This window comes from Centroberyx gerrardi, chromosome 6 (genome assembly GCF_048128805.1).
Source record: "Centroberyx gerrardi isolate f3 chromosome 6, fCenGer3.hap1.cur.20231027, whole genome shotgun sequence".
Classification (NCBI taxonomy): Eukaryota; Metazoa; Chordata; class Actinopteri; order Beryciformes; family Berycidae; genus Centroberyx; species Centroberyx gerrardi.
Genome location: NC_136002.1, coordinates 16,131,082 through 16,144,733, shown reverse-complemented (window position 1 = coordinate 16,144,733; position 13,652 = coordinate 16,131,082). Strand labels below are relative to the sequence as shown.

The 13,652-nt window shown below is 41.8% G+C and overlaps 2 protein-coding genes and 1 non-coding gene across 3 annotated transcripts in view; 2 read left to right on the top strand and 1 right to left on the bottom strand.

Annotated features, from left to right (window-relative positions):
- Window positions 1-1,569: 1,569 nt before the first annotated feature.
- Window positions 1,570-3,245, bottom strand: sln (sarcolipin). The gene is made up of 2 exons (XM_071925864.2): window positions 3,032-3,245; window positions 1,570-2,415 (listed from the first exon to the last, which is right to left on the bottom strand). The coding sequence occupies exon 2, from the start codon at window positions 2,256-2,258 to the stop codon at window positions 2,163-2,165; it is 96 nt and encodes a 31-aa protein (XP_071781965.1). The 5' UTR covers window positions 2,259-2,415; window positions 3,032-3,245; the 3' UTR covers window positions 1,570-2,162.
- Window positions 3,246-10,061: 6,816 nt separating this feature from the next.
- On the top strand, window positions 10,062-10,134 carry trnaa-agc (transfer RNA alanine (anticodon AGC)). The gene has a single exon. It is a non-coding gene; the product is annotated as a tRNA-Ala (tRNA).
- A 355-nt stretch (window positions 10,135-10,489) lies between these two features.
- alkbh8 (alkB homolog 8, tRNA methyltransferase) overlaps window positions 10,490-13,652 on the top strand; it is a 12,818-nt gene continuing 9,655 nt past the window's right edge. The window contains exons 1-6 of the mRNA XM_078284294.1: window positions 10,490-10,624; window positions 11,282-11,415; window positions 11,785-11,885; window positions 12,307-12,438; window positions 12,931-13,026; window positions 13,447-13,551. Coding sequence (XP_078140420.1) covers window positions 10,490-10,624; window positions 11,282-11,415; window positions 11,785-11,885; window positions 12,307-12,438; window positions 12,931-13,026; window positions 13,447-13,551 — 703 coding nt within the window. The remainder of the gene's footprint in view (window positions 10,625-11,281; window positions 11,416-11,784; window positions 11,886-12,306; window positions 12,439-12,930; window positions 13,027-13,446; window positions 13,552-13,652) is intronic.

Genomic DNA, 13,652 nt, shown 5'->3' with positions numbered 1-13,652 from the left:
TTAATAAAATAACAACGTTAGAATAAAATATACACACATTTAGGAAAAGTCAGGGTCCTATAGTTACATGGGTTATTACAAAGTTATTACATTGCAAAATTTAAAAACGGTCAAAATGACTGCCTTGGTAGTTTTAGTGTTAAACCCATGAGTTCCTCCTTGACTTTCAAACCCCTGTGCATGATGGACAGCTGCGTTACTAATTGAGCTAACTCAACAGTGAGAATGACAGAGAGAGTATTTCTATCACCTGGTGTCTTCAACTTACAGTTGTACGCACTAACACAGACATGCACACTGCACTACATCTCCCCTCACAGCTCACAGATACATGCAAGCACCTGAGCCAAAAGATGTATTTATTTTTTCATTTAAGGACATGATCCTTAAGTTGGTATGTTTGAAGCAGCTGCTGTTATAGGGTCTTTGCTGTGTCAGTCAAAATGTGGCGCCTCCTATGGAGGAACCCCATCGGGCAGAAGACTATTTTAGAAATCCTATTTTAGTAACTTAATTATATTTATTGTCTGATGTATATGTTTTAAACAGAGCACACATTTCACAATATTTGTACATTTGACAACTCTCCCACAGCAAGAATCCAGACAATAGTACTACTAATACTAATAATAGTATTAGACTCTTCATAATGTGATGTGATCAAGTGACACTTTCTGGCTCCATTTACATTACATTATTAGAGTTCAGGCCAGAACTTTCGACTTTTTCCACATTTTGTGGTGTTGCAGCCTGAATTCAGAATGGATCAAATTGAGATTTTTTTTTGTCAACAGTATAAACAGAGTGCCACATAAGGGTCTTTCTGAAGGCATTGTACAATGTGTGAAAAACTGTGGGCTCATGAGATAATTGAATGGTGGAGTGCTTGAAAGCCTTTACACCTAAATCTGCTTCATTCATAGTACAGCTATTAAACACATTATCTTCTCATATCTGAAGAAAATGGTCATGTGTGCTGTCACAGTGTCCACAGAATTGGTCTCTTATCAGTGGAGCTGTTCCATAATGCGTCACTTGATAACGTCACAGACTGGGCTAGCTCTTTTGGGTTTTTTTCTAGCTGAGGGAGACTTACACATAAATTTAAGCTAAACTAATATCATATTGTGGCAATAACGTGTAAATTATCCGGGTGGATTTTCACTTTAAACAACCTGCCTTTATTCTGTTTCATACTGTCATGTATCCATCCATGCACTGTATCTCCTATTATGATATACACGGCAATCCTATATTATGTTAATAATAGATGGATCTCCTGTTGTAACTGTTGAACAGATTTCAAGTTCTGTTGATGACGTGGAAATGTGCATAATCTTGATGTTTACTCTTCTATCATAATCAGAGAAATTGGCTCCACAGCTTCAGTGTTGGATGAATAATCAGTGTCTGTTAAAGAATTAATTCATGTTACCATAACTTCAAGTTTCATGACATTCTTCAGAGTTAAAGAGACCAGGTGGAGGAAAAATGGGCTTGATAGTTTTGATGTTGGATGCATAATAATTGTTTGTTATGAAACGGAGACAAAACAAATGAAACACTGTTTTATGGCAAAAAATAAACATAATGCAAAGCATAATGATTCATGTTGACATTCTACTTTATCAATAAATACACGCATTTGACATATTCATCAATTTCGTACAATCAGAACAATGTGCCTGATAGTTTCGCTGTTGGAGACGAGCTTTTGGGACACAACAGCATGGTTCAATACATCAAAGGTTGAAGTGGGCTTAACCTAGTAGTCACTAGAGGGGGTGGCACAGTGAAAAATCCCAACCCCTATAAGTTATATTTATCACCCTCCCATCTTGTCAGGGATATTTGTGAAATATCACAGAATACAAATACTGATCTGAGTCTGTCAATTGGGCAATTACCATAGTTTTGACCACATACTATTGCAGCTCTGGAACAAACCGGTGACTTTTAAACCAGTTCTCCTATTCCTAGCAATTTTATGAATACTGCCCCTCGGGCAAAATGAAAAGATGTGAACACTGCCTCTGAAAAATCAATGAATGGCAAAGTCCGACAGTAACCAAGCTGGATTCCCTCCACCCACTTCCTCCCTGTCTTTCCCTTCATCCCCCTCCTTCCTCCTCCATCTCCTCTCTCTCTTACGGCTCCACGGTTCAGTCCTGGTAGGTTTTCACCAGCAGCCACATCAGCAACACGGTGATTAAGACGATCATGAAGTTGAGGAACAGCTCCTGCGCCGAGCGGTCCATCTTGGTGTCTCAGACAGGAGGGAGGCGGAGGGGAAGGACTGCCAGGGAGAGGAGGAGAGGAGGAGGAGGAGGGGGGAAGAGGAGGAGGAGGCGGGCTGGAGATTTGCTGGATATTTGTAAAGTGGTGTGTCTCCTGTTCGGACACGCGCCGCAAGACCTAAAAGAGAAGAGGGGCGGAGAGAGAGGAGAAACACCCTTTTGTGTTAGTGACCGAGAATAACGTTTGAGCCATAAAAGCCAGAATCATGTGCTTGACTTTTATTTTAAGAAAATGCTGACTGAGAATCATTGGCAGATAGAACTGTATGTGTGTGAGTACGTCTCAGTGGCACAGGTGCTGTGTTTGTGTGTGTGTGTGTGTGTGCCACTGTTATCAAAGATTAGAGGGACCCATAATATCGCCACTCATGCACACATGGAGACATGCATGCATGCCCACACACACACAAAGTATACACACATGAATACATATACGCACATCAGGTTTGCAGGAAGGCAAACTGTTGCTGTTGCATGAAAAGCTCAAATTATGTGCTTTACATTATTTTACTTATACTGAGTAAAAAAAGTTTATGGGTAAGTACGTCCCATGATCCTAGGTCAAAATATTCTTGGTTGTCAGTCATAGCATAAAGCAATTTTCCTCAATTTCTGAAAAGTTGACATTTTAGAGGTCCTTGGTTTTCACCCAACAGCAGCATCTGATACATAAAAACATGACAATATTCCTCAGGATGATCATGCAAAAGCATGTGTGGTCAGGGAGCTGTTACCTTGAGCTTCTTTTGCCCGTGGACTCACTGAGAAGAGGAGAAAGAGTGAAGAGTGTGCCGAGGAGAGGCAGAGGATGTTCCTGCGTGCTGCTCCTTCAGTAGCAGTCTTTCTTTAGCTTGTCTTCACAGTGGAAACTCTCCTCTGCTGTGGCAGGTCCTCTCTGTGAGTGTGTGTTTGTGGCTGATCTTCTTGCCGTTCTCGAACGTTCTGCGGTCCTTTGGGGCAGGGTCCACTCCTAAAGTAGCCAACCTCACTGGACCGCCCATGGTTCACATAGTCACAGACTGATGTCACACACCAGCTAAACAACCAATGGAGTTCTTTTCCACATTCCCGTCCACTAGAGTGTTTTCCAATCACACACGCGCACACACACACACACACACACACACACACACACACACACACACACACACGCAGGAGGGACTCAGGGGGTTATTTATAAACATTATTCGAGATAGGTGGATTACGGTCGCTCCAAACACAATACCCACATCGTCTGTTGGATATAGGAAACTGTGACAGTATCACCTATCTGGGTGCGAACTATGCAGGGGGACAAAGAAGAATAACAGTAATAATCTCTCCCAAAATGCAACATGTGGGACATCCTGTCGGCTTAACGTCCTGAGGAGCAACCCATGTACTCATGCCATGGGTTTGAATCCAGCTGACGAACTTTGTCACATATTATGTACCTCTTCTTTTCTCTATCCCACCTTCCCTATCACCTCATACTGTGTACCTTAAAAACAATCTTATCCAATCTTATCTGGTGCTGCACTATGCTTTCTTCCACAGAGCCATTTGTTTACTTCTAAACTGTTCTCCCTGGCCGCCTGATGGTGACTGCCAGTCATGTATGGCAAATGGAAGCTGCAGGTTGCAGTGGAGTACAGTATGTAAAGGCAGGCCTCCCCCCCAAAAAGGGTGTGTGTGGGCTACAGAGGTGTAGCCTATTAGCACATGGTGGCAGGCACCCACGTCACATATCCGGGCAGGCTGTTGGGCAAAGAGGCAGCAATACACAGGCACCATCTGGCGAATAGATTTGCCTAATTTTACTCCTGGCGAGGATTAACATGGAAAAAGCCACTGTTGGTCAAGTTGCAGCCTGTGTATCACAACCATGACTCTGACATCAATCCTCTGTGACTGAATAAAGGCAATGTAACCTGGCATCAATACAGCTGACAATATTTTTGCACAGTAAGTTTATTCATTAATTTCCACTTGGTTATCCACATTGATTGTGAGCACTGATTGCCACTGGTGATTTATTCTCTGTCATTTATGATGTTTTTGTGTGCATCCATTTTCTCTTTTCACATTTTTCGTCCTCTATGTTATGGTGGTGCAGATTACATATACAGATTTTGACAGTTAACAACAGCTAACCTCTCTGCTCACCTCACACTTGACAGCTGCTTAGAACGGCGTTATCTCCGAACTAGTGTTAAACCCCCTTGACACACAGACACACACGTGAACACGCACAGGGGTCACGGCAGGACGAAGTGTATATGTGTGAGTTTCCCTCGAACCTTTCATCCCAGGATTCCAAGGTCATTCCCAGAGGATTGAACGGATCATAACGGCTGCCGTTTTATCGCCCTGCCATTCTGCCAGCGTTGATCCAAAAGCTAACACAAACATATTTGACCTAGGGATTCCCATTGCTACAGATACTAGTGGTGGGATGTTTGAATATAGCATGGCTAAGTGTGCAGGCATCTCTGTGTGGGATGGACCAGGGCCCACTCTGACAGCTGTGTGTGCTGGCCTATGAGTGTGTGTGTGTGTGTGTGTGTGTGTGTGTGTGTGTGTGTGTGTGTGTGTGCGAGAGTGTGTGTGTTTCAGATAGAATATAGCTGGCAAGGTTACTCTTCAAATCAGTGGAAAGACAAAGGGGTGTCTACATGGCCTTCGAGACACCGTTCCACACATTCTGGAGCACTGTGTGTGCGCGCACGCGCGTGTGTGTGTGTGTGTGTGTGTGTGTGTGTGTGTGTGTGTGAGCAATGAGACCATTGCTTACAATATAAAACAAGCGAAAACTAGTTTAGCACCACTCTCATGCTTGCCAGCTATGAGGGTCGACTAATGTTAGTGCTAACACACAGAAAGGCCTACTGCTGTCATGTTACATCCTCAACAAGGGTTAAGCCCACTTCTAATGAAGAGGTCCAACAGACAATGAGCAGGAGAGGGGGTCCACCTACATGTCCCTTATTTCATTCAATAAAACTGATATAAAGGAGTGAGGATTTCATTTGAGAAACAATGATCCAAAACCCCATGCTTCTATCATATATAGATCAAAGGTTCTGAATAATTACATCTTGGCATATTCAATCTAAATGATGGAATTCATTCCAATGCTGCCTGAAATTAAACAGTGGTCATTTCATGCTACAGTGTAACACCTCAACTGCAAATAATATATCTAGGAGTATCTTCTATTAACTACTGCAGGAATACAAAGCAATAATTATTATTGCTTCTTTTTTTGGAATTTTTCATGCTTTATTGACAGATATATATAGTGAGAGAGAGACAGGAGGGTATGGGAGAGAGAGAGGGGAGGACATGCAGCAAATGACCGTGGGCCGGATTCAAACCTGGGTGGCTGCGGGAAGGACTGAGCCTTATGGTACGCACGCTACTCGGTGAGCCTATTATCAGCTTTTTTACCATATTTCAATAATACATGGACACACTAATCTTCCCTCTGAAAGCCATTGAAAAAATATGAAAAATATAGAGTTTATACAAAAAATGTGATATTAATTAAAGCATAGCCCTTTTTGAATGAACACCAATCAAATATCCAATAGCTTAGTCTACAATTAGGTTGGAATTTAAAAAAAAATGATTTAGACCACATGATTACCAACATTTAGTATCTAAATCTCTTCCACTAGAACACTAGTGATGTGAGGAGTGGCAGGAATTCACCTCAGCTGACTGTCAGTCTGGCAGAGAGACGATTCTCCCAGAGAGATCTCTTAACACAACACAATACTCAGCAGTGGCAACTTTGAAAGGAAAAAGTCCTGACTAGATTTTGGCCAGTTGAAATGTTATGATTGAACATCAGATCTGTTGCCAGAGATTTTTAACAGGGCTGCTGAGGATTTACACTGTCTTAGCTGCCCACTGCTCTATGAATACAATTCAGTCTCTCTCATTCTGGAGAAAGAGAGAGAGAGAGAGAGAGAGAGAGAGAGAGAGAGAGAGAGAGAGAATTTATGTGTATGTTTGTGCATAGGTAAACCTCAACTCAGCACTCACTTTCTTTCACTATCTGTCTCTCTCTCTCTCTCTCTCTCTCTCTCTCTCTCTCTCTCTCTCTCTCTCTCTCTCTCTCTCACTCTCTCTCTCTCTCCCTCTCTCTCCAAGAAGAAAAGGTATGCATTACTGGGTGACACATTACTGGTATTTCTGCACTCACCTGGCTGTTTCATCACCTCAGCTTTACACAGAGAACTTTCTCCAAGAACAGACGGATATCTGCTTACACCGAGCCCCCGGAGAGCGGTACAGATCAGAACCATTATTTTAAAAAGCGGGATCTGGTTTCTGAGGAGTGCTCTCTCTTGATCCCGCCGTCTCCATCCCTCTGTCTCCAGCTAATTAGAATACAAAGATGCCAGCAGCAGGAGTTTGGCCCCCGGCTACCGGTCCTACATTTCAAACAGTGATGGCATGCCTCAGGGCATACAAGTGGTTCCACTGCAGTTCTCACCACTGGGCTGCTCTTTTTTAAAGCTTGGGTCTGTGTGGGCCGAGGCTGCCCTTGAGCACTGACAGGGGAAACATCTTCCAAATCCCCTGGTCGTAACCTTAAAGTGATATTTCCCTTTGGTCAAACATTTACATTCATTAGTGCACGTGCCTTCTCTAGGAGTTCATGAGTGGTCAACTGCCATTGAACACATAGTTTAAAAATCATACTTCTAACACATTCCAGACAAAGAACTTGACTCATGTAATAGTAAGTAATTCTGTCTCCTTCTGTCAACCTTTTCGAGAATTTGAATTTACCTGTTTGCACTTAAGAATATTGAGAGCTATGGGAAACCTCCTGAATGTCTGTGGTGACACCGGATCTTCGGGGCAGTTCATTGAAGTTTGACTGCTCCTGAACTGCTAAGAAGATATACAGTACATGCTGAAAGGGGAAAATATTCCACCAAAGTGAAATGTCATCTAAATCTCAACCTCAAATGGCCTCAAGCCATAAGTTTTCACTTTTTGAGATTTCAAAGAAGCTTGGAAATGTGAGTGGGGTGATAAGGTTATTAGTGAGGGCTGTTTAGAGAGGAAAGAGAAGGTGCATTGCATGGGAAAGGTTTTTGTTGTGAATGCTAAGAATGGGTGGATGGGCTTTAATCAATTCCCAAAACCAAAGCAGAACAGTGTCTAGGGGCATCCGCTGCTCATAGAGGAGTGATTATGTGTTTAGACTGTTTTTAAAATCAAGATGGAATAGGCTGTTATAATGGAGGAGAGGGCAGCCGCGTGCTCTTCTGTCCGACCAGCTGTTGTTTTGTCGACCGAACTAAGCATGCTGTTAAAACGAAGGGTTCCCACTGGCCGGCCCAGCTCTGCACTGTAATTACTGAGATGGCCGAGGACAGGTGAGGACTTTATTATACAACACACGCACATTTACATACGCATGCACACAAGCGTGCACGCACACACACAAATACATACAGCCTGCACATGCACACTCGAATACACACTCACACCCACAGGGCTGCAGAGTCATTAGTCTAGCAGTGGTGGAATCCAAACACAGGATCTGAACTAATTGGCTCCTTTGAGAGAGAGGAGGCCTAGACTGGGCAGCGACTACAGCACAGCATAACGGAAACAGAACGGCGGGAAGAATTGATCAGTTACACCAAGGCCCATCAAGCTTTTCTGCTGATCACTGACATGGAGAGAGGAGGGGCACCCAGCCGAGAGGATTAGCAGTCTAACTTCACTGCTAGTAGGCTGTAGACAGGCACCCTCTGATCTGCACCCCTACGACCCACCCAGCTTCCTTTCACCACCATCTCTCATTATAACTTAGAGCCAAATATGTCTCCACTCCAGAAAACTCATGCCTCCATGCAGACACACACAACACTTCCTTATCTAAGCATATCACCGCAGGACAGATGCAGGTTTTTACATGGCTTTATAGCCTAAATAATAGGTTCTCTAACTCTCTCAGACTGGAACCCAAATGAGAGATTTAGGTTCTTACGCTGGCACCCAGAGTTCTGCAATGCACCCAACCTGACCAATCGTTTAAAGAAATCAGGGCATGCCATTAAACTGTGCATTTGATGAGGAGCAGCTATCAGCAGTAATGGGAATTCTTTCCACTGCATTTACATATGGCGACAGTATTTTTCATCCTGCGTTAATGCAAAGTTATCCTCACTTGCCAGAATTTGAAGAGAGCCCGATGATGAATGAATGAATGAAATGGAAAACGGCAGGGCAAACAGTCTCCCCAGGATAGCAAGCCCATATCCTTAAACTTCATGCCTTAGTACTGAGTTCACCAGGCCTATTGAATTCTCCATGGAGCATTTCTATCTGTCTTTTGTTGGGAGATTAGGGAGGCATGCGGCGTGGATTTGCCATCAGGGTATAGGGCCTATACAGTGAAACCACATAGCGAAACACTGCTGTGACTTCAGCGAGGCATGAATGCCAGGTGAGAGATGGGTCGGTCAAAACAGAAGAGAGACAGAGAGCAGAAACCAAAAGCAGGGAACCTTTACAAGGGGAACAAGAGTAATCCTATGGGAATATTACCCATAGGAGATAAAAATACCATAAAGCTTTATAAGGTCACTATAAACACACTACTGAGTACCACAGACACACCATAAGTCCCTATAGGAGCATTATAGGTCCATATACCAGGAGTGTCAAACCAGAAGTCATGGAGGGCCGACAGTATGCAGATTTTTATTCAAACCAAAGACTTCAGCAGGGCCCAGTTTTTCAAAACTTAGGATACATACATAGGATTTCAGTAATCGTATTGGATTAAACCTGAAAATTGGGTTTTTCAAAACAGATAAATGATCTGATCATTCAGATTTGAATTTGGTAATCCAATCCTACATATAATCCAATTTAAATGTTGTTTCTGCTTTTTTCAAAACTCAAAGGCAGAGATTAGGAGAGTTTTGATGCCAGAAATCAGGATCATCTTGATCCCACTGAAAGGGTGGATTCAGGATGGATTTAGAGACATCAAAGGCATTATACTGTATGTAACCAAGAAACTGTGATGTAACTGCTGAGGAATGCAGGCTATACATCATGAATATATATTAAAATTAGTATTCAGTGTTTTATTCATGAACAAAACCATCAAAACAACCAGCTGGATGATTAATGAGAGATTCTCTTGTGAACCATTATTTTTAACAGGATCCTTGAATGAATTCATGCAGACAGTTTGGAGAGAAAGTTTTATTTTGAATTATTTTTGACATCCAATGGGACATTGCATTTTGTCTCTATGTTTCTATGCATTGTATAGCCTACTTGTGCTGATAAATGAATGAATGTAACATAACTGCCTTTTACACTTTTTCATCTAGTTGACTGGTGTCTTTTTGGCCTAACAACATGACGGTCTGTGGTTATAACATTAATTGTCCAACAGATGGCGAGATAGAGGTCTATTGAAAGACTGCAAATGTGGATTCTGTAATGTTGATTTTGAGGTAGGCCTATCTGGATCAGAATGTTTGGCACATACACAACATTTATTATATCTTTAAAAATATATTTTCCCCATCAATTCTACTCTATTTTGCGCATTAGCGCAAGTAGATCAGAATTAGTCTGATCCTGGGTTGCAAAAATGGGGATTTGAATGTAGGCCTATTTCTGTCGTTGGTTGGAGTAGTTGGTTTGGTTTGACAGCCCTTATATCTACCGAGCAATAACCCACCGTAAGAGACATCAGTTAAATTGATCCTGTCACCTTTCTTGGAGCTCACAGGGGAATTAGCTCAAATGGTAGAGCGCTCGCTTAGCATGCGAGAGGTAGCGGGATCGATGCCCGCATTCTCCAATGAACGTTTTTGCAGAGTAGACCCTTTGTGAACTGGTAATACTAACAGACAGTTTGATAGATTTCGGAAAATACAAAAAATGACAAACACTACAGTGGGAAGTCAGTGGTCGGAATGACCACTTTCGCAAAAATAGACTAACCCTTTTCCTAGAAATGGAAAATACCGTCAATGAAAATCTTTGAAAGGGGCACGCTCTTGCTAGTACAACACTTGATTTAAATCTGTGCCTGAAATAAACCCAGAGACTACTAAACTAAAAAGTTAAGGACCCTACACTACTGTCCTGGCGTTTAATTAGGAACTATCAATCCGTACTTCTTGTTGCACCCGGACAAAACGTACTGAGGTACCATGGATCCAAGTGTGGAAAACGTGAAGGCTGCTAAAAGGAGTAAAGAGGAGAGGAAACTTCTCCGCAAACAAATAAAAGCCAGTCACACTTTACTGAAACATGAGGGCATCAGTACAGCACCGCAGCCTACCAAGGTAAAGGAAAATAACATTTATAATCAGGAAGCTGGCAGCTGTCAGGCAGTGAAGCAAGCTAGCTAACAGCTAATGACAGCAGCAACCCCTCTCCAGCTGTACTAAGTAGATCTTAACCTTTCTGTATAATAGACGAGATAAAATCCAAAGCAGGGTTTTGTCAGCCCAGGTAAGATAACTTTTAAAAGAAGACACGTTAGCCAGTTAGTTTCACGATAATACAATCATTGCTTTACTGTCAGGGTGCACCAACTGACTGTGGAAAGATATTAATAGACATTAACAGCAGATGAGTTTTATTGGTGCTTGTGTGTGTTGGTTGGGTTAATTATGTTAATACATAACGGTAATTAATTTCCTAATTACATAGCCCAATTGCCATGTTCTTTACCTCCAAATAACCTGTGGTGTTGTCACTACAGTTACCTAATATTCAATGCAAGTCTCATATCTAAGACACAGTTTACCATATCCTGGTGATGTCATTGGCTCAGATGTGGCTAGCAGCTTGTTTTGGATGTCATCTTTTCTCTCTATAGTTCTTGTCTCTCTCCATTGTATATGGTCTAGTAACGCAGAGATGCCATGAAAATAATCTTTACAAAATGAACCTGTCATTCTCTGTTAGTAGCCATATCTGTCTGTTGTCCTCCACAGAGTTTGGTGGTGGCTAATGGCGGGCTGGGGAACGGGGTGAGTCGAGAGCAGCTGGCTGCAGCGCTGAAGGAGCTGGGAGAGCTGGAGACTCTGGTTATGCCTCCTCACAAACCCTATGCCTTTGTCACATACAGGTATGGATGATGGATGGACAGTAGTTATAAATCAAACTAGTCAACTTGTCCATTTGTGTCTTCAGCCAAGGAGTGCTGTACTATCTTACTGACAAGGTCTCAGCTTTTCTGCAGCTCTTACGTCAGGTTTACACTCAGTCAGAGTATTGAACCAAGGCTAGTAGGAGGTAATTCAAGGGTTACATTTTGGAGCCTTTTTGCCATCTGGAGCAGGGCTAGCTAAGCTTTTGCCTTAAAACAGGGTGAGCCTACTTTACAGTGTTCTGGTATGAAACATACTTCCTTTTGTTGCTGTTATTGTTGTTGTTTTTTTTGTTGTTACTTGAACTGTAAGTCCTGTGTGAGGTGCCATTGTTATTCTGTCTCCAGATCAGAGGAGAGCGCTCAGAAAGCCCACGTCCTTCTTAACGGCGAACAGCTGCAGTGTGGAGAGAGTAGTGTCACACTCTACCTCAGCTTTGTCAACTCAGGTACCTGTCTGAAACATTGGCACACACACACACACACACATTGTATGGATATTATGTCTTATTTACTGTCTTGCTTAAAATTCATACAAATGTAAATTGTCGATACCTTAGCTGGTATTGGTACCAGTCTGCCTGTATGTGCATGTGTCTTCAAAGGTTTGCCAGTGATGCTGAGGTGTGTAGCGTATGTGTGTATGTATATTCCGATGTAGGACCCAAGAAACCTGATGCCTGTGTTTGTTTGTGTGTGTGTATCAAAAAAATAGGGTCACACTCACAGTGAGGGTATTTTAAATATTTATTTTATGACAGACAAATGTTTTTGGCAGACCCTCCTTCATCAGTGACTGCGGATAAGAGGTCCACTTCTATCTTAAATTTGTGTGTGTGTGTGTGTGTGTGTATCTCCATGTTCATGCAGTAGCCTGTGAGGCGGAAGCGTGCGTCTCTTTGCCAGAGGGCTTAGTCTTGGTGGAGGACTTTGTGTCTGCAGAGGAAGAGGCTCTGCTGCTGGCTGCTGTTGACTGGTCGTCCACTAATGATGATGTCACTGGTGAGGGGCTACATAATGTGTTTTGTCAGATTATGTGTGGTTGTTATTCTGGTCAAGCTGCTATGCCAGAACCTCTTGATTTTCATCAAGAAAGTTTATCATAATCCTAACTCATACTTTACCATCAGTGGAAAATAGAGTAGAATTGATGGGGAAAATATATTTTTAAAGATATAATAAATTGTGTGTATGTGCCAGACAGTGATGTTTCTTTTCATTGAGGCTATAATAATAATAAACTATACTATTTCCAAAATGACAGTTATTGAAGAAAATTATAGTAATTATATAAATTCAAAATTGAGTATCCGAACTCTCCCATTAAACAATAAGAAATACAAATCTTAATGAATCATTAATAATCATGTTTCAGTCTGGATCATTTTGATGTAATATGAGATTAAAATATTCAGAGATGATAATAAGTAAGACGTAATAAAAGTTATCTGCCATTTTGTTGGTTTGTCACCTTCATCCTCTTATGTCTTTCAGCTCAGAAAGCTCTGAAGCACAGAAGAGTGAAACATTATGGTTATGAATTTCGCTACGACAACAACAATGTGGACAAAGACAAGCCATTATCCACAGGTGAGTTTTTTCCTTATTTCTTATTAACAAGGTGGAAAAAAATCAGATCAGTTTTCACCTGCTTATATGACCTGTTTCTTTCATTCTTTAACTGTATTGGTACCTGCTAGTATGCGTTTGGTTGAAAATGACACGAAGAAAAGATCTCAAAGATTTAATGAGTTTCTTTATTTCTTATAAAGAGAATTCTCAGTATTTCTATTTTCACCTAAAATTCATTTTTAGCACAGAACAGTGTTATTATAGATAATACATAGTCATTATCTCTCATTGTCTTTGTAGTAGTGTGGGTAATGGTACGCCATTGGGGAATGAATAGGAACAAATTGGCAGGAAATAATAGCGGCACTGTTTCATTTTGCAGATTGTGTCAAAGTAACGTGTGTGTGTGTTTGCATGTTTGTGTGGCATTGTGTCCAGGTCTTCCTGAGGAGTGTATGCCTATATTGGAGCGGTGTGTGAGGAACGGACACATCGACATCATGCCAGACCAGCTGACTGTCAACCAGTACCAGTCAGGACAGGGTGTGTTATTTACATAATCTGAATGGGAGCATTGGACTGGTTCCATTTATATCAAACTTGTTAGAGTGGGAGTGTGAATCATTGACCGAAGTCTCTTAGAG

Excerpts from the sequence above, each read along its gene's own strand:
- sln (XM_071925864.2), bottom strand. The coding sequence starts at position 2,258 with ATGGACCGCTCGGCGCAGGAGCTGTTCCTCAACTTCATGATCGTCTTA.